At 47.0% G+C, this 18,762-nt stretch overlaps 1 protein-coding gene across 2 annotated transcripts in view; it reads right to left on the bottom strand.

Moving 5' to 3' along the window:
• arhgef16 (Rho guanine nucleotide exchange factor 16) overlaps positions 1 to 18,762 on the bottom strand; it is a 42,917-nt gene that overhangs the window by 12,916 nt on the left and 11,239 nt on the right. For both annotated transcript variants that reach the window (XM_087980345.1, XM_087980347.1), the window contains exons 3-9: positions 18,023 to 18,074; positions 15,795 to 15,961; positions 15,380 to 15,436; positions 13,019 to 13,179; positions 5,631 to 5,783; positions 5,375 to 5,504; positions 3,997 to 4,071 (exon numbers count right to left, since the gene is read on the bottom strand). In XM_087980345.1, the coding sequence (XP_087836471.1) occupies positions 3,997 to 4,071; positions 5,375 to 5,504; positions 5,631 to 5,783; positions 13,019 to 13,179; positions 15,380 to 15,436; positions 15,795 to 15,961; positions 18,023 to 18,074 (795 nt within the window). The remainder of the gene's footprint in view (positions 1 to 3,996; positions 4,072 to 5,374; positions 5,505 to 5,630; positions 5,784 to 13,018; positions 13,180 to 15,379; positions 15,437 to 15,794; positions 15,962 to 18,022; positions 18,075 to 18,762) is intronic.

Genomic DNA, 18,762 nt, shown 5'->3' with positions numbered 1-18,762 from the left:
CCCAAAGCTGACCCACAACTTCTCAAATAGTGCAAAGCTCAAACTGAAAATAGGCCAATACAACAGGGTTAAAGGTCAGGGTCGGTTCAGCATGAGTCACATTGCAGGAATAACAGAGAATGCTGGAGAAACTCAGCAGGTCTGGCAGCATCAGTATAGAGAAATCAAAGCTAGCGTTTCTGAGGGAGGGTCACCGGACATGAAACGTTAACTCTGATTTCTCATCGCAAATGCTGCCAGACCTGCTGAGCTTTTCCAGCAACATCTGTTTTTGCTTCTGGTTTAAACAGAACCCACAGTTCTTCAGATTTTTATTGAGCTTTTGTCAGAACTGATTTGAAATATGGACCCTGTTTTTCTCTCTACAGATGCTGTTGAGTTTCTCCAGCATTCTTAACATTTGTTTCTGATTTCCAGCAACGGCATAGTTTGCCTTTATCCAAGTTGCAAGTATCCCCAACATTCCAGCCCTGTAAGGTAGGAGACTGAGGTAAGACTGAAGTTATGTCTGGTGGATCTGGCCTGGTAATGTCAGGAAGTAAATATGACAGGGAACTCATTTCAAGATTGTTATTTTTATATGAAAACACTGAGGAAAATGTGTGTTTGCAGTTTTACCCACAGTGGTTCTTGATTATGGCTGACCATTTTGGTGACAAGGCCTACAACCACCTCACATCCCCAGATTGGGCTTGCTTCACCCTCCATTAGGGTCCCTGTCTGAATCCTCAGTTCTTTGGCTTACTTACTACAACTTTCCCTGATAAGGAAGCAAAAGGTCTTTGTTTTAGACTGCTGTGCTCTGAGAAAGCCCCAGGAAACTACACCACTGGAAGCGTGAGGAAGGAGGCCTACTCTTCAAACACTCATTGGATCTGCTATCCTGACAACAGCACAGGCACGAAGGGTTTGCAGGGAAAGTGGGAGTGAGGAGTGTGGGATCAGTCATGATCCTATTGAATAATGCAGCAGACTTGAGGGACCAAATGGCCTACTCCCGTTCCAGTTTCCTGATTCATCAAGATACTCGGGATAAGAGTATCATCTCCGAGACAACATTTTTGGCCTAACCCCAATATCCAGGAAAAGGCTGAAGGAGCTGCCTTCCTCAAAAAAACCTCTCAGCTAAATGAGGGACCAACCACATCCATATGTGGTGACTGGAATGATGTGGAGGCCAAATTTGGCTAAGGAGGGTGCGGCTTCTATCCCTAAAAGGACATGCTCTTACCATAACCTAATAGCCATTGCCATCCTTTCTGAAAGCAGTTTTTAATTTACAGATTTTTTAAAAAATTCAAATCCTCAAATTGCCCTTGGAGGATTTGAACTCAACAGTTTTCTGGACTAGGAGAAAGTGAGGACTGCAGATGCTGGAGATCAGAGTCGAGTGATGCTGGAAAAGCACAGCAGGTAAGGCAGCATCCGAGAAGCAGGAGAATCGACGTTTTGGGCAAAAGTCCTTCATCAGGAATGAGGCTGAGCGCCGAGGGGTTGTGAGATAAATGGGAGGGGGTGGGGCTGGTAGCTGACAGTGCGATAGGTAGATGAAGGTGTGGGTAATGGTGATAGGTCAGACAGGAGGGTGGAGTGGATAGCTGGGAAGCAAGATGGACAGGTAGGACAGGTCATGAGGGTGGTGCCGAGTAGAGAGGTTGGAACTGGGATAAGGTGGTGGGAGGGGAAATGAGGAAACTGGTGACATCTACATCGATGCCATGGGGTTGGAGTGTCCGGAGGTGAAAGATGAGGCGTTCTTCCTCCAGGCAGTGGGTGGTTAGGGGGTGGTGATGGAGGAGGCCCAGGACCTGCATGTCCTTGGCAGAGTGGGAGGGGGAGTTGAAGTGTTCGGCCACAGGGCTGTGGGGTTGGTTGGTGCGGGTGTCCCGGAGATGTTCTCTGGATTATTCTTTCGGTCACAGGACCGGTTTGCAGCAGGATCACCACCCGGGGGCAATCCATGCAAACATAAATATCTCCAACTCAGGGAAACTGAGCCAGCGCTGCATCAGAGGGGACGAGGGAATTTCAGACTTCTCGCTCCCTCCCATGTTTAGCCAATGACCATACCCAGTGACAGACAGTGACACTGTCCCCAGGCCCACCCCAATACTGAGGCAGTGCTCTTTCCCTTCGCTCCACTCCCACTCACCAAGGGACCTGCCCTCTTTCTCACCTCCTTCTCCTCCAAAGGAAAATGTAAGGCAGAGACAGAGAGAGTGAGAGAGATAGCAAAGGAGACAAAGCACAAAGAACACCCACTTTTATATAACACCTTCTACAATCTCAGTACTTGTCAAAGAATACTGAAAGGTAAAGTCATCATAATCCCACAGGACCATGGGGTTGCTCTCCCATTAGAGAGAGATGACTGATAGTGGTTTAACCCGAGGGTCAATTTGCCTCAAGTGAGAGTTAAGGTTGAGGAGGTGGAACCTTTATGGTAACCTCAGCAGGAATTGAACCCACACTGTTGGCGTCACTCCATACACCAAACCAGCTGTCCGACCAACCGAGCTGACATTTCAAAGCACAGTTAGTTGAATACAATGAAGTGCAGCCATTTTTGACACAATGGAATTGCAGGAGAAAGTGATGACTGCAGATGCTGGAGATCAGAGTTAAAGAGTGGAAAAGTACAGCCGGTCATGCAGCGTCCGAGAAGCAGGAAAATCTACGTTTTGAGCACAAGCTCTCCATCAGGAATGAAGATGAAGGGCTTATGCCCGAAACATCGATTCTCCTGCTCCTCAGATGCTGCCCGACCGGCTGTACTGTTCCAGCACCACACTCTTCGACAACGGAAACGCAACCAATTTGTGCACAGTAAGATCCTAAAGCCAATGGAACAACTGTCAGCTAATATTGTTTGACACCCAACATGGTGGCTCACTGGTTAGCACTGCTGCCTCACAGCATCAGGAACCTGGGTTTGATTCCCACTTTGGGCGACTGTCTGAGTGGACATTCTCCCCATGTCTGCGTGGGTTTCCTCTGGGTGCTCCGGTTTCCTCCCACAGTCCAAAGATGTGTAGGTTAGGTGGAGTGACCATGCTAAATTCCCCCTGACTAGTGCACCTAACCTGCACATCCCTGAACACTACGGGCAAACGTAGGGGAATTGATCTGGGTGGGTTACTCTTCATAGGTTCGGTGTGGACTTGCTGGTCCGAAGGGCCTGTTTCCACACTGTGAGGATTCTAATTCTAATACATATTCAGACAATTCCATGCTCTTGAAAGAGTGCGGTGGCATCTTTCACTCTCACTTGAGATGAAGGAGGAGACAATGACATAACACTTCTGTGGAAAGATGGCACATCTCACAGTGTAGCCCTCATGTGCAGGTGCCAGTGTCAGACTGGGATGAACAAAGTCAGAAGTCACATGATACCAGGCTACAGTCCAACAGGTTTATTTGAAACCACAAGCTTTTGGAGCGCTGCTCCTTTGTCCTGGTGAAGTAAGGAGAGGCACCCAGGTACAGAATTTATAATCAAGATGATCAGAAGATCCATACAAATGATGTGTGGGGTGTCGACAAGCTAAATAATAGGTCTCTGCAGGTGATCAAGAGTGTCAGACAGTGTGAGTAAAGTGTCAACAGCTGAATCGCAAGCGAAGAGATGATTTATAGTCCCACTGATTGAGACAGAGAGATAGTTACAAAAATAAATTCAGGTGTTGCTGGAGAGCACCCCTTTGGTGTTGCACTGAAGAGGCACAAAGTTGCAAAGAGACACAAAACAGAACATGGCTTGTGTCGCTTGTCTAAAACACGTATCTGATCGAGGAACGTGACTGTGGCATCAGAACAATCAGCCTGGTTCAAACCCAAAGCAAACCTCCAGATGAATACAGAAGGAGAAAAACAGTGGCGAGTACAATAAAGCTGGAGAACCGATGAACTGTTGCCCTTTCCTCATTTTGTCTTGCCCTTTCTGAGGAACATAAGAATAACCGGTAATTGAACTGCATGCATATATTAGGCCTGTACCTTACTGATGGCTTTCAATGCCCTGGTGGCTACATCATACTCCACTTGATAACGATTGGTCTTTTGACAAATAGTCTGAAAGACAAAGAAGAGAGGATTAGTGAGAGAAAGACATTGAAATCACATCACACAGTCAATGCTGAGGACTGGCGTCAAACCACGATGGGAGCTCAAGTAGCAAAAACATTGGTCTCCAGGTTTGAAAGAGTCAAGACTCTGTTTTCATTCTCCCCAAGAACAATCATGGTCCGGTCTCCTTTGATGGCAATGTCCTCTTAAGGTCTGGTGAAGAGATAGAGAATGAAATAAAAGGAGTAACAATTAAAGATAGAGAGAGAGACTCAACACCTTGCATGCATCGCTCAGAAATATCCCAAAATGCCTGACATCCACTGCACTATATTCAGGTACGTGGCCCAAATGGGATGGTATGGTGGCTCAGTGGTTAGCACTGCTGCTTCGTGGCACCAAGGTATCGGGATGATTCCACCCTTGGGTGACTGTGTAGAGTTTGCACGTTCTCCCAGTGCCTGCGTGCATTTCCACCGGGGCGCGCGGTTTCTTCCCACAGCCCAAGGATGTGATGGCCTGGAGATGGTGCAGAGGAGATTCACCAGGATGTTGCCTGGGCTGGAGCAGTTCAGCTACGAAGAGAGATTCACTCGGCTGATATTGTTTTCCTGAGAGCAGAGAAGGCTGAGGTAGTCCAGATTGAGTTCTTCAAAAATATGACTAGCGTGGAAAGCGAAGATAGGAAGACACATTTCCTCTTCGTAGAGGGGTCAATAGCCCGCTTAGATTTAAGGTAAGGGGCAGGATGTTTAGAAGGGCTTTGAGGAAAATTATTTCAGAGATTTGGAGAGGATGGGAAGGATCTGGAACTCACTGCCTAAAAGAGCAGTAGGATGGAAACCCTCACTACATTCAAAAAGTATTGAGATGAACTTCTGAAACACTATAGCATAGCAGGCTATGGGCCAAATGCTGGGAAATGGGGCTAGAATAGATGGGTGCTTGATGACCAGCATTGTCATGGTGAGCCAAAGAGTATCTTCCCATGCTGTGAAGCCTCTGACTGTATGACTCTATTTCTGAACTTGTAACAGTGCCAGGTGTTCGGGAGACAGACCTACCCCACCCTTCCCATCAAAAATTATGTGTAGAGATGTCGGCCTTCAGTCATGTGATCAATCACAAGTCAGTGATGCAGCATACGAGCAAGAAACAAGTCACTTGGCCCTTCGAGTCCGCTATACCATTGAACAGGATTGTGGCTGATCTGGTTTCCAACTCAAATCAGACAGGGTGACATAGGCAGGCGGAGAGGACGAGAGATTTAGAAAGAGATAATTGGGAGACAAACAGCAGGGAAACCTACATCCATGAGGAGTGGGAGTCGAGTCACCCTCTGCATAGGTAGAATCAGGAAGGAGATGATGGGTAGGCCTCCACACCTTGAATTAGTTTGAATCTGCTTCAGTGTTTCTTTGAAATGTGTGTTGGAATTGCTGCAAGAGGGAAAAATAGAGCATTAACCAGTGAGGCCTACAGCAGATCTCACTGCTGACTGACACACCGTCCCGACTGATCAATTTTGAAGAATCACAAAGACCGCCCCAAATCGCTGTACTTACAGTAGCCTCTCGAGCGTTCGTTGCTGGTAGATTTCATTTGAGCAGTAGATGATGTAGGCACCAAAACAGTTTGATGCATGGTGCTCCACAATGTCACTGATATCTTGGATAAGTGGGTTCTGCTGGAGCCTCATGTCAAGGTCTTCAAAAAATCTAAAGACAGAGAGAGTCAGTCTGACAAAGAACAGGGAATGTTGCGGATTGTGGGATTTTCCAACCCTCGAATAGGGATGAGCTTCCCGATCAGCAAGTCTCTCCCCCCTGCAGACAGCAACAAATGAATTGCTGAGCTCTTGGCGGGGAGGGGAGGAATGGAGCTGGGCAATCCCACCCAGCAACCAGCTCTACACCAACAACTTGCTTCTTCAGTGTAGGAAATCACCCCAAGGTGCTGTACAAAATGCAGAGAGAGTCAAGCTTGGTTAAAGAACTAAGCTTTACGGAGCATCATTAAATGCGGAACACAGAGCAGTGGAGAGGTTATGAGAAATGATCTCAGGACCGTGGCAGTGAAAGGCACAGCCCTGAAGTTGGGGAACATATAAAAGAAGAGGGAGATGCAGAGTTCTCAGAGAATTAGAGTCATAGAGTCCGAGATGTACAGCACGGAAACAGACTCTTCGGTCCAACTCGTCCATGCCAAACCAGATATTCCACCCCAATTTAGTCCCATTTGCCAGCACTTGGCCCATATCCTCCTAAACCCTTTCTATTTATGTACTTGTTGGACGGCAGGAGGTTATAGAGATTGGGAAAAGGTCTGGTCATGGAGGAATTTGAACATTAAATGAATAGGGGATTTTGGGACCAGAACCAATCTAGGTTAGTGCACATCATTGAACTGTCGAGAGCAATGCCATAGAGGATCTACTCGCACACAATCAGATCAAATCAAAGAGATAAATACAAACTAATTCACAGGATTTCAGCTTTTGCCTCCAGTTCAGGATCCCTGTCAGTAATAGTTAGAATAAGCAAGGCACCCAAGTACAAAAATGGAGGAAGTGCAGACACAAACACACACACAGTTTCCCCAGAGAAACACTAAATCCCAATCACTCATACTGCTCGACACTTCATTCAGTTACTCAAAACAACTGATGCTGGATCTGTTCCAGACACATCGCAAGTACCCACTGACACAGGAATCATCACAGCAACCTCATCATCGCTCTTCCCCCCCCCCCCCCGGCCAAACACACACATTTGTCTAAACGGCATTCTTGGGGAACACACACAGAAGTGTGCTCGTGGAGCCATTTACCATCAGGTCATTGCCCCTTTAATTAGAAATATGCCAATTTACCAACAGGTCCCTTTAACCAGAGCATGGTGGCTCAGTGGTTAGCACTGCTGCCTCACGGCGCCAGGGACCTGGGTTCAATTCCAGATGTGCGCAACTGTCTATGTGGAGTTTGCACATTGTCCCGTCTCTGCATGGATATTCTGGTTTCCTCCCACAGTCCAAAGACGTGCAGGTTAGATGGACTGCCCATGCTAAATTGCCCAGTGTTCAGGGATGTGCAAGTTAGGTGGATTAGCCATGGGAAATGCAGGATTACAGGGATAGAGTGGGTGGGTCAGTGTGGACTCCATGGGCTGAATGGCCTGTTTCCCCACTGTAGGGATTCTATGATTCTATTCAGATTAAAGGCATGCGCGTGATGTGACTCTAATTTAACTAATAAGCATGAAGGAGCTACAGCTATTAACATTTAACCGAAGCACTCGGAGTCTCTGCTTGTTATCTTCTTCATTCCATCTGTTTACAATATGTCTCAGCGACTGAACAGAAGTTTCAGAAAGTGACCTTTGTCCCCTCCAATAAAGAAACTGGATTCTGTTCCCTGCCCTTTGTGGACTCAATAGTTAATATTTACGCCACTTGCAGCAATTTGATGTAATAATCTTGCCCTTGCACCCAACACCTCTAAATTTAAACCGGTCTTTGGAATTAGTAAATGTCACAAAAACCACAGGGTAATGTCTTACAACTTTATACACCAGGAGAAAAGTGAGGGCTGCAGATGCTGGAGATCAGAGCTGAAAATGTGTTGCTGGAAAAGTGCAGCAGGTCAGGCAGCATCCAAGGAACAGGAGAATCGATGTTTCGGGCATGAGCCCTTCTTCGGGCTTATGCCCGAAACATCGATTCTCCTGTTCCTTGGATGCTGTCTGACCTGCTGCACTTTTCCAGCAACACATTTTCAACTTTATACACCAATCAACTTCAATATAAAGCCCCAGATACCAGGCGTGGCTCTACATCAGATGGTGTTTGGTACAATCCCCACCTCGGGGAATTGAGCAAGACTTCCTGGCTGACACTTTAGTGGGGTACAGAGGGAAGGGTGCACTGAGAGGGAGAGGGGTGCACTGCCTGAGGTGTCATCTGTTTGAGCCATGGAAATGCTGGCTTTCGATGACCAAGACTACTTACTTTCACCTTGGTCTGTGATACTGCAGCCCTGGTCTCATCCCGGCTGCTGCTCAAACGCCCATCCATGCGTTTGGTACCTCGAGACTCCGTAGGTGGTGATCTCCTACACTCCAAAAGCTGGCGCTCAGCCACTTTCCCGATACCCATATCCTCAATCACACCCATGACCTTTCACCCACATTCTGGTAATGCCACATTTTTCAACACTCAAACTGGGGTTCAAATCCCTCCCAACTAACTCCGTAACTTTCTCTAGCCTAATAACAGCGCACGTTCCTCCACCTTCTTCATTCTAATCAACCAATGACAGCTGTGCCTTCATCCTACAAGGGCCCTAAGCTTTGGGATTCCCCTCCCTAAACCTCTCAGACTTTCTAGCTTGGTCCCTTCTTCATTAAGATACTATTCAAAGCCGACCTCTTTGATCAAAATTTTGGTCACTAGAATCTCGGTGTGTGGCTTACTGTCCAAGTTTAGAATTCAGCAAAGGAGGTCAAAGAGAATGATTAACAAAGGGAATATGGAGCTGTGACAATGCTTCTGAGACTCTTTCATGATCAACTTTGGTGAAAGATGTGTCATTGTTGTTGTTAGAAGGAGTCACAAGACTGGGCAATGGGTGAGGACAGAACTATGTCTGGCAAAGAGGCCCCTCCCCCATCAAGGACTGGAGCTTGTTCCTGGAGGAATAGAATTTAAATTAAAACATTACATTCTTACTTTTATGCAAAATGGCAGTTAGACCACACTTGTGGGGTACTGAGCAAACCTTTCACAACCTCAAGACATCTCAAAGCATTTTACAACCATGGCAGCGCTTCAAGTTTTGGAAGAGTTTGAACAGGCGTCATTAAACATAACTACTGTATATGTAAAGGGATGATCAGCAAGACAATCTTCTAGAACCCACAACTTCAAGTTCCAGGTCCACGTGAATTGAAAGCACTGAGATACAGCACATGATCAGTATCTATTCTTAGGATAAAGGTATAGTTAACCCTTTATCCAAATGTTGTCACCAAAGTAAAATAGGATCTGACGATCAGCTTGGAATCCTTTCTCTAGAAAAGCACAGACTAAGTGGGAACCTTCTCTGGGTCTATAAACATTTGACAATATTCCACAGGGTGGAAATAATGAAACCGTTTCCACTTATAGGTGAGTCCAGAACAAGATGACATAAATAAAAGATAACCAGCAACAGATCAACCATAGTTTGTTTGAGAAGCAATTTCTTCACACAGATAGTGTCAATAAAGTGTGGCGCTGGAAAAAAAACAAGACAGTTGATGTGTTGTTATACCCATAACGTTGACTTCGTCACCTCCTGATGCTGCCCAGTCTCCTGTGTTCTTTCAGCCTCCTGTTTGTCGACCTTGGATTCCTGCATCTGCAGGGCTTTTTTTGCCTCTAACATGATGTGGTTGAAGCAAAGAGTATTGATGCATAGTTAAGGGAGAAAGGAGCAGAAGGATATAGAGAGGTTATTCGAGTTGGAAGAGGCTCTTGCGGAGCATATACACAGACACAGAGATGTCAGTCCAGGAGGATGGTGACTCTCACTGTCAGAGTCTCAGACAAAGGAGGGCTGATGCATGACAGGGCAGCAGTTGCTGGTACATTCAGATTGTTGAGCCAACTGACCTAAAGAACTCATGCAGGTAAAGCAACAATTGTTCATTCCTGCCTGACATAAATAAAACAAGAAAGGATTAGATCTCTGAAACAGCCGTACATATTGGCCAAAACATAAAGCAGCAGATCTGATGTTTTGGGAGCAGTTTAGAATTCAGCAAAGGAGGTCAAAGGGAACGATTAACAAAGGGAATTTGAAGCATGAGAGTAAACTTGCAGGGATCATACAAACTGGTTGTAAAAGCTCCAAATAGGTATGTGAAGAGAAAAAGATTAATGAAGACAAATGCAGGTCTGTTACAGTCAGAAGCAGTGGGAGTTTTAATGGGGATAAAGGAATGGCAGAACAGTTAAATACATATTGTTGCTCTGCTCTCACAAAGGAGGACTCATACATGGGGCGGCATGGTGGCACAGTAGTTAGCACTGCTGCCTCACAGCGCCTGAGACCCGGGTTCAATTCCCGCCTCAGGCGACTGACTGTGTGGAGTTTGCACGTTCTCCCCGTGTCTGCGTGGGTTTCTTCCGGGTGCTCCGGTTTCCGCCCACAGTCACAAAGATGTGCAGGTCAGGTGAATTGGCCATGCTAAATTGCCCGTAGTGTTAGGTAAAGGGGTAAATGTCGAGGTATGGGTGGGTTTCGCTTCGGCGGGGCGGTGTGGACTTGTTGGGCCGAAGGGCCTGTTTCCACGCTGTAATGTAATCTAATCTAATCTAATCTAATTAATGGTAGGGCTCTGGGTAGTGCTGTAGACAGAGAGACCCACGGGTTCAGGTGTGTAGTTCTTTGAAATTTGCATCACATTTCGATAGGATGGTTAGGCAGGCATTGAGCACGCTTGCCTTCATTACTTGGACCCTTGAGTACAGGAGTTGGGGCGTCACGTTGAGTTTGTACAGGACGTTGATGAGGCCTCTTCTGCAGTGCTGTGTGCAGTTCTTGTCACCCTGTTATAGGAAGGATATTATTCAACTGGAGAAGGTTCAGAAAAGATTTACCAGCCTGTTGGCAACAATGGAAGGCTTGAGATATTAAAAGTAAGCTGGGACATTCCACTGGAGCATAGACAATTGAGGGGTGACCTTAAATGAGGTTAATAAAATCATGAGGGCTGCAGATAAGGTGAATGACAAGCATTTTTCCCCAGGGTGGGGAGTTCAAAACTAGGGGCATATTTTTAAGGTGAGAGGAGAAAGATTTGAGAAGGACAGGAGGATGTATAAAAGGGGAATTATGCTTGACAAATCTCATGGAACTTTTTAAGGATGTAACTAAGATCAGATAATAGATGTGGTTTACTTGGACTTTCAGAAGGCTTTCGATAAGTTCCTACATAAGAGATTAGCATGTATAATTAAAACACATGGCACGGAGGCTAACAGACTGACATGGACAGAGAACTGATGGCAGAGAAGAAGCAAAGAGTAGGAATAAACAGGTCTTTTACCAAGTGGAAGGCAGTGATTAGTAGGTACCACAGTGATCGCTGCTGGATGCCAGCTATTCACAGCATCTGTTAATGATTCAAATGTGGGAACTAAATGTAATATTGCGATCGACACAAAGCTGGATGGGAGGGTGAGCTGTGAGCAGGATGCAGATATGCTTCAGATTTTGACAAGTTGAGTGAGTGGGCAAATGCAGTACAATGTGGATAAATGAGAGGTTACCCAGTTTGGTGACAAAACAAGAAGGCAGTTTATCACCTGACTGGCAGTAGGTTGGGAAAGTGGTGATGTAACAAGACCCAAGTACCCCTTCTATACCAGTCGCTGAAAGTAAGTATGTAGGTATAGCAGGCAGTGAAGGCGGCAAATGGTATTAAGCCTTCATAATGAGAGTATGAGAGGACAGGAGCAGAGATGTCTTGCTGCAGTTGTACAGGGCTTGGAGAGACCTCACCTGAAGTAGTGAGGACAGTACTTGAATAAGCATGTTCTGGCCATGAAGGGAGTGTAACCAAAGATGTACCAGGCTGATTCCTGGGATGGAGGGACTGAAGTATGAAGAGGGATTGGAACAGTTTGGAATATATTCAATGAGTTTAAAAGAATGATGGGGCCCTCATAGAGATCTATAAAATCCTAACAAGCCTATACAAGATAAATGATGTTCCCAAAGACCAGAGAGTTCAGAACCAGGGGTCACAGTCTAAGGATACAGCCATTTAGGACCGAGATGAGGAGGCTTCATCATCCAGGGAGTGGTGAGCCTGAATTCTCTGCCATAGAAAGTGGCTGAGGACAAAATATTAAATGTTTTCAAAAAGGAAAAAAGAGAGAGAGTTGAAGGCGAAAGAAATGAAAAGATATGGGAAGGAAGTGGGAACAGGGACTAGACTTGGATAATCAGCCATGATCACACTGAGTGGTGGAGCAGGCTTGGAGGGCTGAATGGCCTATTCCTGCTCCTATTTTCGAAGAGTCAGTGGGCTCAGGGAATGAGAACAGACGCCTCAGCACATGCACAGGCAACACCAATGCCAAGCGAAACCACTTTACTGAAACCGGGCTTGTCAGCTTTCCAGAACTCAGTTCCTGCTCCAGGCCATCCACATGATGGGATCCTGGGAAGTTTCCTGCAGAATCCAGCTGCATTACTTGTCTGCAGGCGAGAGTGGCAATGGCCATGAACGCATATAACTGGTTGCATGGACGAGTTGGCAAACTTAAATCTCACCCCAACCCCACAGTCGACTCCTTTGCTCAATGTTACAGTGAAAGGCCTGGTCAGTCTATTGGAAGCGTGGAGGATAAGAACACCTTCTTGCACAGAAAGTAACCTGAGAACATTCAAGTCTCAGCCTGTCTTTGTATCACTGGAGTCAGCCGCATGAAAAGCAGTTTGGGTGGTACAGCTGTTCCAACTTGTCTGCTTCTGCTCCGGGCAAATACAATTAATCTTTCACCAACATCCTGACACGCTGTTACGCAGCCCTGGACTAACAATTACAACCTGCATTTGTATAGCATCTTTCATACAGTGAAACGTTCCAAGCTATCTCATGGGGCTGTGACAGACCAAAATATGACACTTAGCCACACAAGATGTCAGAGGCCAAAAACGTGGTAAAAAGACTTCTAAAGTATGTCTTAAAAAGAGGTGAGTGAGGCAGAAAGGTTTAAAAGAAGGAACTCCAGAGTTGAAGGCACACAGTCAGTCAGGAAAAGAAGTACCACTCAAATTCCAACTATGAACGAAACTCTCAAGACACACACCTGACCTTTGTGTTACTCAACTGACCATGCTCCTTACGGATTCTCTCCTCTAGCAGCTTCCCCTCTACCTCATCACACACACGCACAAACCTACCTCTTACTGGCCTCTTGAACGTCACAAATGTTGGAGAAGAGATGATGGTGCTCAGTGCTGGTCATGGTCATCTGTAGTTCCTTGGAGTTCTTGAACATGTCTATTAGGACTGTCAGACTGTGCTGGTAGGAGTGCTCGGACACAATGATCTCAAAGATGGCCTTTCACAAGAATAATAATAAACAGGACATTTCATTTTCCATTCAGTAATTTGCCAAGTATCAAAGGACATGGACCTTCCAAAGTACCTGTATGAGCCTGGAAGGAGAGTGCCCAGCAGATACTGAACTCCTGACCACAGCTCATTCATATATAGGGTTTTACTTTATTCTGGTTTTCTTCCATTTTCATCATTTGTTGCCCTTGAACTGAGGGCTTTGCTAGGGCCATTTCAGAGAACAGTGAAGAGTCAACCACTTTGCTGTGAATCTGCAGTTATATTGAGGCCAGTTTGAATAAAGGTGGCAGATTTTCCTCCCTAAAGGACACTAGTTAAGCAGATGTGTTTTGAAAACAATTGCTGAGACTACTTTCAATTCTAGGTTTACTCACTGGTCATGGTGGGATTTGAACCCACTATCTTGAGTATCTGGATTAACAGTCTGTGATATTACCAAGCACCACCACCTCCCTGGTTACAGGACAATGGTCAATAGTGGGAAGCATGTCTGTATCTCAATCTCTGTCAATCTCTATTTCAGGCACTCGGTGACAGCATCAAATGCTCAAAAGTGCAGAGTTTCACTCCCTCAATTTCAACTATGTATCCTGAGAGGGTTAAAACTGAAATGCTACATCGATCAGAATTTCTGAACTAAGTGCATTAATGGCATGCATTTAAGGTGAGAGGGAGAAAGTTGAAAGGAGATGTGAGTGGCAAGTTCTGTTTTTTTTTAAACACAGAGTGTGGTTGGAGTCTAGAACACACTGCCAGGGGTGGTGGTGGTGGAGGCAGATACAATCGGGGGATTTAAGAGACCTTTAGATAAGCATGTGAATATGCAAGGAATGGAGGGATACAGACCAAGGGTAGGCAGAAGGGATTGGTGTCATTTGGTGTCATGTTCAGGACAACATCGTGGGCTGAAGGGCCTGTTCCTGTGCTGTATTGTTCTATGTTCTAAGTGACATTCTTGTCTTGAGAGAGAGAGAAGCCTGAGGGATGGCCAGGTCTCTGAAGTAAAGGTGTAGATAACACCTTTCCAGTTGTGTGAAATTCAAAACCAGAGTGAGACATTTAAAATTTCCAACTGGGAATTCAGAGAAATCTTCCTTCCCCTGAAAATAATTTGAACGTGGAACATGTAACTGGAGCCAACAGCTGAATTCTGACACTGCGGCTCAAGGTCCTTCGCACAGCTCATCACTGACAGACCAAACTAGCACATTCCAGCTCCCAAACCCAGACAGCGAAGCTGTCCCAACCATCTGCAAACAACAGGCCTTTCAAATCAAATCATGGCAACAGCAAACTACCGTGTAAATGGTCACGACCAGCTCCACTATTCCCCAGACTTAGCAGCATCCTGCACTCGGTACTTTATCCAGAACACCACCCACACCGGGGGGTGGGGGGGCTGACCCTTCACCCTGGACACCTCCTGCATCGGGGGGGTCTGACCCTTCACCCTGGACACCACCTGCACCGGGGGGGTCTGACCCTTCACCCTGGACACCACCTGCACCGGGGGGGTCTGACCCTTCACCCTGGACACCACCTGCACCGGGGGGGTCTGACCCTTCACCCTGGACACCACCTGCACCGGGGGGGTCTGACCCTTCACCCTGGACACCACCTGCACCAGGGGGTTCTGACCCTTCACCCTGGACACCACCTGCACCGGCGGGTCTGACCCTTCACCCTGGACACCTCCTGCACCGGGGGGGTCTGACCCTTCACCCTGGACACCTCCTGCACCGGGGGGGTCTGACCCTTCACCCTGGACACCTCCTGCACCGGGGGGGTCTGACCCTTCACCCTGGACACCTCCTGCACCGGGGGGGTCTGACCCTTCACCCTGGACACCTCCTGCACCGGGGGGTCTGACCCTTCACCCTGGACACCACCTGCACTTGGGGGGGCTGACCCTTCACCCTGGACACCTCCTGCACTGGGGGGGTCTGACCCTTCACCCTGGACACCTCCTGCACTGAGGGGGTCTGACCCTTCACCCTGGACACCACCTGCACTGGGGGGGGGGGGGGGGGGGGGGTCTGACCCTTTAGTCTACGTTTTCAGCAACAAAACATGACATAAGGTTCTGACATTTGGCTTCGTTCATGCTCCAGTCAATTTTCTGCAATCTCATCCTGGATTTGCAGCATTCCTTGGACACACCCCAGTGAGGACTAGGTCTGTACCTCTTGCCTCTTGCGTTCCTCAGCCGACAGTGTCTCCAGAATCCCTTGCTCTAGAACCTGAAATAAGAAGATGGAACGGGCGTCAGGAATATTACTTGTGCCCAAAGGATTAGAGACCCAAAGAAGAAATCTGTAATTATATTCTGTCCCTAATAACATCAGGACCTGTCAAAGTGTCTTACATCCAATTAATTACTTTTCAAGATATTTAAACCCAAGGCCAATCTACTAATTTTAAGATCTGAGCAGGAAAATGGAACTTGAAGCAACATCCCACTTAGTCAGAGTGAACGCATTGATAGTGTGCTTGATTCCAGTTCCTCTTGGACATGTCTAACTACTTGCAGAGATTGTAAGTTGAACTAACAATACAAATTGCAGCAACCATGCACAAAAATCCCTCACACGAGCTCACCTGTGGTAACTGGCTCCATGTCATCTGTGCCGGTCGGTAATTCTGAACCACAATCTTGTCGTCCGGTTCTGTAGATTCCAAGTGCCTGGTGTCATCCAGTAAATCATCGTCTGACTCTGGAACACTGTCCAGGCCCCTCTCCCGTACCTCCTGGTATAGCCTGGGATCTGAAGACAGGAGCTTACTCAGGAATGAACTGACCGTCTCACACAGGTTACTCATTCCTCCCCCAGCAGTCTGGCTATCACTCGACCTCTCTAACCCCTCCCTCTGCCAGAGGGAGAAACGTCGGAACACTCCCAAGATAGGACCCTCTGCCGGCTGACCAGGATCCATCTCTTCTCCACAGGTATCTGATTAACTGCTTCAAATAAAGTCTCTCACTTTAACCCTGCACTGCTGGTCTCGGTTCCTCACTCTAGTTCGGACCTGCACCTTGGGGCTCTGTCAGGAGGTGACGTGCGAGTGGGGAATGTGACAGGTTTGCTCGAGGGACCTGAAGTATTCCGAATTACAAATCAGCCCATTAAAAGCCTCTCACTGCATTGGAGAAGAGACTGTCCGTAAACAAATCGCAGAGCCTCCGGTGAGCTCATCACTCCTGTCATTTGTCCCAGAAACAATCCAGTTTAACATCTCCACATTCGATACTGTAAACTAAAGCCCCTGTCTCCCAAAGATGCCCAACTTTTCCTGGAATACAGGGTCACCCTCCTCTCCTGAAGGTGCCGACTCTCCCTGGGGAACAGGGTACCCCTCTTCTCCTGAAGTTGCTCCCTCCCTTACTGGACATAGCAGTCTCTCCCACATCCACCTCGACCACCAAATGCTCATTTTGGTTTCTTGGTCAAACCTGATATTTGAAATACATGTAAAGTCCACTGTTATATTCAAAACCTACCTATTACAGAGCGAGTCACACAGGTAGTGTTCATCTTTTCAGGACTTGCTGTCCACAGTTTCCTCCTGGAGATCTGTTACTTATATGGCCAGGTGCCGAGAGCCGAGGCATTGAGCAGCAGATCCCAGGGTCAGCAGGGGCACAGCCTAAACCAGCTGGACTACCAGAACGGCAGCACTAATGACAAACCACTCCCTCCACAGGTTCCTGACTGACTTTCTCTCCAGTCATCACTTTGGACCCATCAATGGTAAGGACGCTAATACTGGGGTTTGTTTTGCTGAACAATAACATGATTACAGGGCTGGTGATGTTGCTATTGTAACTGCACACTTACCATCCAGTCACGGTACCTGTCATATCACTGCTCAAGACCCCATCAACAGAAGACGGCAACAAAGGATCAGGCCATCCATAAACAATGCAAAGATCATTTAACATGCGCAGCCCCCATAAGATGCATGTTTGAAAGCAATTCCCATCAATTCAATTCAAATCCTGTGACTTTCTTGCTGCCCCACTCTTGACTCTTAGCCGCCCCATTCCTAACTCCACATTGCCTGCTTCTCACTCGTCGTCCCTGCTCCTTTTGCGGTTTACCATTTTCTAGTTCCCACACTCGGCAACACATTAACCAATGAAAGCCAAATTAAGGTCAGCCTCACAAACCTCAGGAGCCAGTCAGAGAGATGTAAGCTAACTTGCCTGCAGGGTAGACTGGAATTTCACCCATCACTGAATTCAAACACATTCCTCATGTGTGTACCATTTCCATCAATTAACATTCCAAATACCAAACTTAGAGGATGCCCATGCCACATCATATGGAATATCCATTCACTTGAAGTTACTCCTTTCTTTTCTATCCAGTCATCATGGAGTGGGGACACCACTGGCTGGGCCATCATGCATTGCCCACCCCTAATTGCCCTTGAAAAGGTGGTGGCGAGCTGCCAGGGGTTGGGTGTGGGTGAAAGAGAAGGATGTTCTTTGCAAACCCGCCCCCACGTGCAACAATCCAGGCATGAAAACAAGGTTCAAACTCCCTGCTTGACCACGAGGAAGCTCAGCACGGAGTTCTCCCCCGGCCAACGTTTCTTGCTCAAAACCAGGCCGACTGACTGCTCCTCTCATTGCTGAACTCTTCAGGAGGAAGAATAGACGACAGGCGAGCCCAAAGCTTTAATCATTTACCAAGTCCCCAACATCCATAAGCTTCCCAAAATCATACTCCTCCCCTTCCCTTCCCTTCCCCAGTCAAACGGACTTCCAAACTGCTTCGATCACATCCGCCCACATTCCATCCTCACCCGTGCCTTGCTCTTACCATCCTTAAAGGAACTTCGATTTCTGGGTCCTTTCTTTCTTCCTAATGTCCGCTAGAGGAAGGAGATCAAATATTAAATTTATAAAGTCAAACAAAGAAGAAAAGGCAACCACAAGTGTCCCTAATCCTCCAGGGTGAAAGGTCATTCAGTGAGATAAATGTCTCCTTCGCTGCCATTATATTACAATTATGAGCAACCTGTATGGATGTGATCTGACCCATGTCTGTCACCATCACATCCTGAAGTGGCAGTTGAATCCAGACCTTCTGGTCCAGAGCTAAGGGCATGACCACTGCACCCAAGATGCTATGCTTCTATGTTTATCTTTAATGATGCCAATAATTGATTGATTCAATGTTAAGTAGCTGTTAAAATTTACTCACCCATGCCCACAGCCTAGAACTAAATCTCTGCATCCTCCTAAGGGAGGAGGAGCAGTCCCGAAGGCACTGACTCTCCCCTTCAGGGAGGGAGGGGTGAGGTGGTTGACAAGTGCCAACTCTTCCTGGGCTGGGGCCCATGGACGTCAGTTCCTCAGTTTCAGCTCTTTTGCATTTTCTGCGCAATTGGTCACTGTTGTAAAAGTCCAATCAGGACCCACAGAAGAGAGAATCATAGAATCCCTACAGTATGGATGCAGGTCGTTCGGCCCATTGAGTCCACATCGACCCTCTGAAGAGATCCACCTTGCCTACCCCACTCCTGTAACCCTGTATTTAACTCACCCAGGACACAACGG

This window comes from Chiloscyllium plagiosum, unplaced genomic scaffold, assembly GCF_037043375.1.
Source record: "Chiloscyllium plagiosum isolate Xiang-an unplaced genomic scaffold, Cpla_swu_hap1 HiC_scaffold_37, whole genome shotgun sequence".
Lineage (NCBI taxonomy): Eukaryota > Metazoa > Chordata > Chondrichthyes > Orectolobiformes > Hemiscylliidae > Chiloscyllium > Chiloscyllium plagiosum.
Note: the sequence above shows the minus strand (reverse complement) of the source record. Positions and strands in the feature narration are given on the sequence as shown.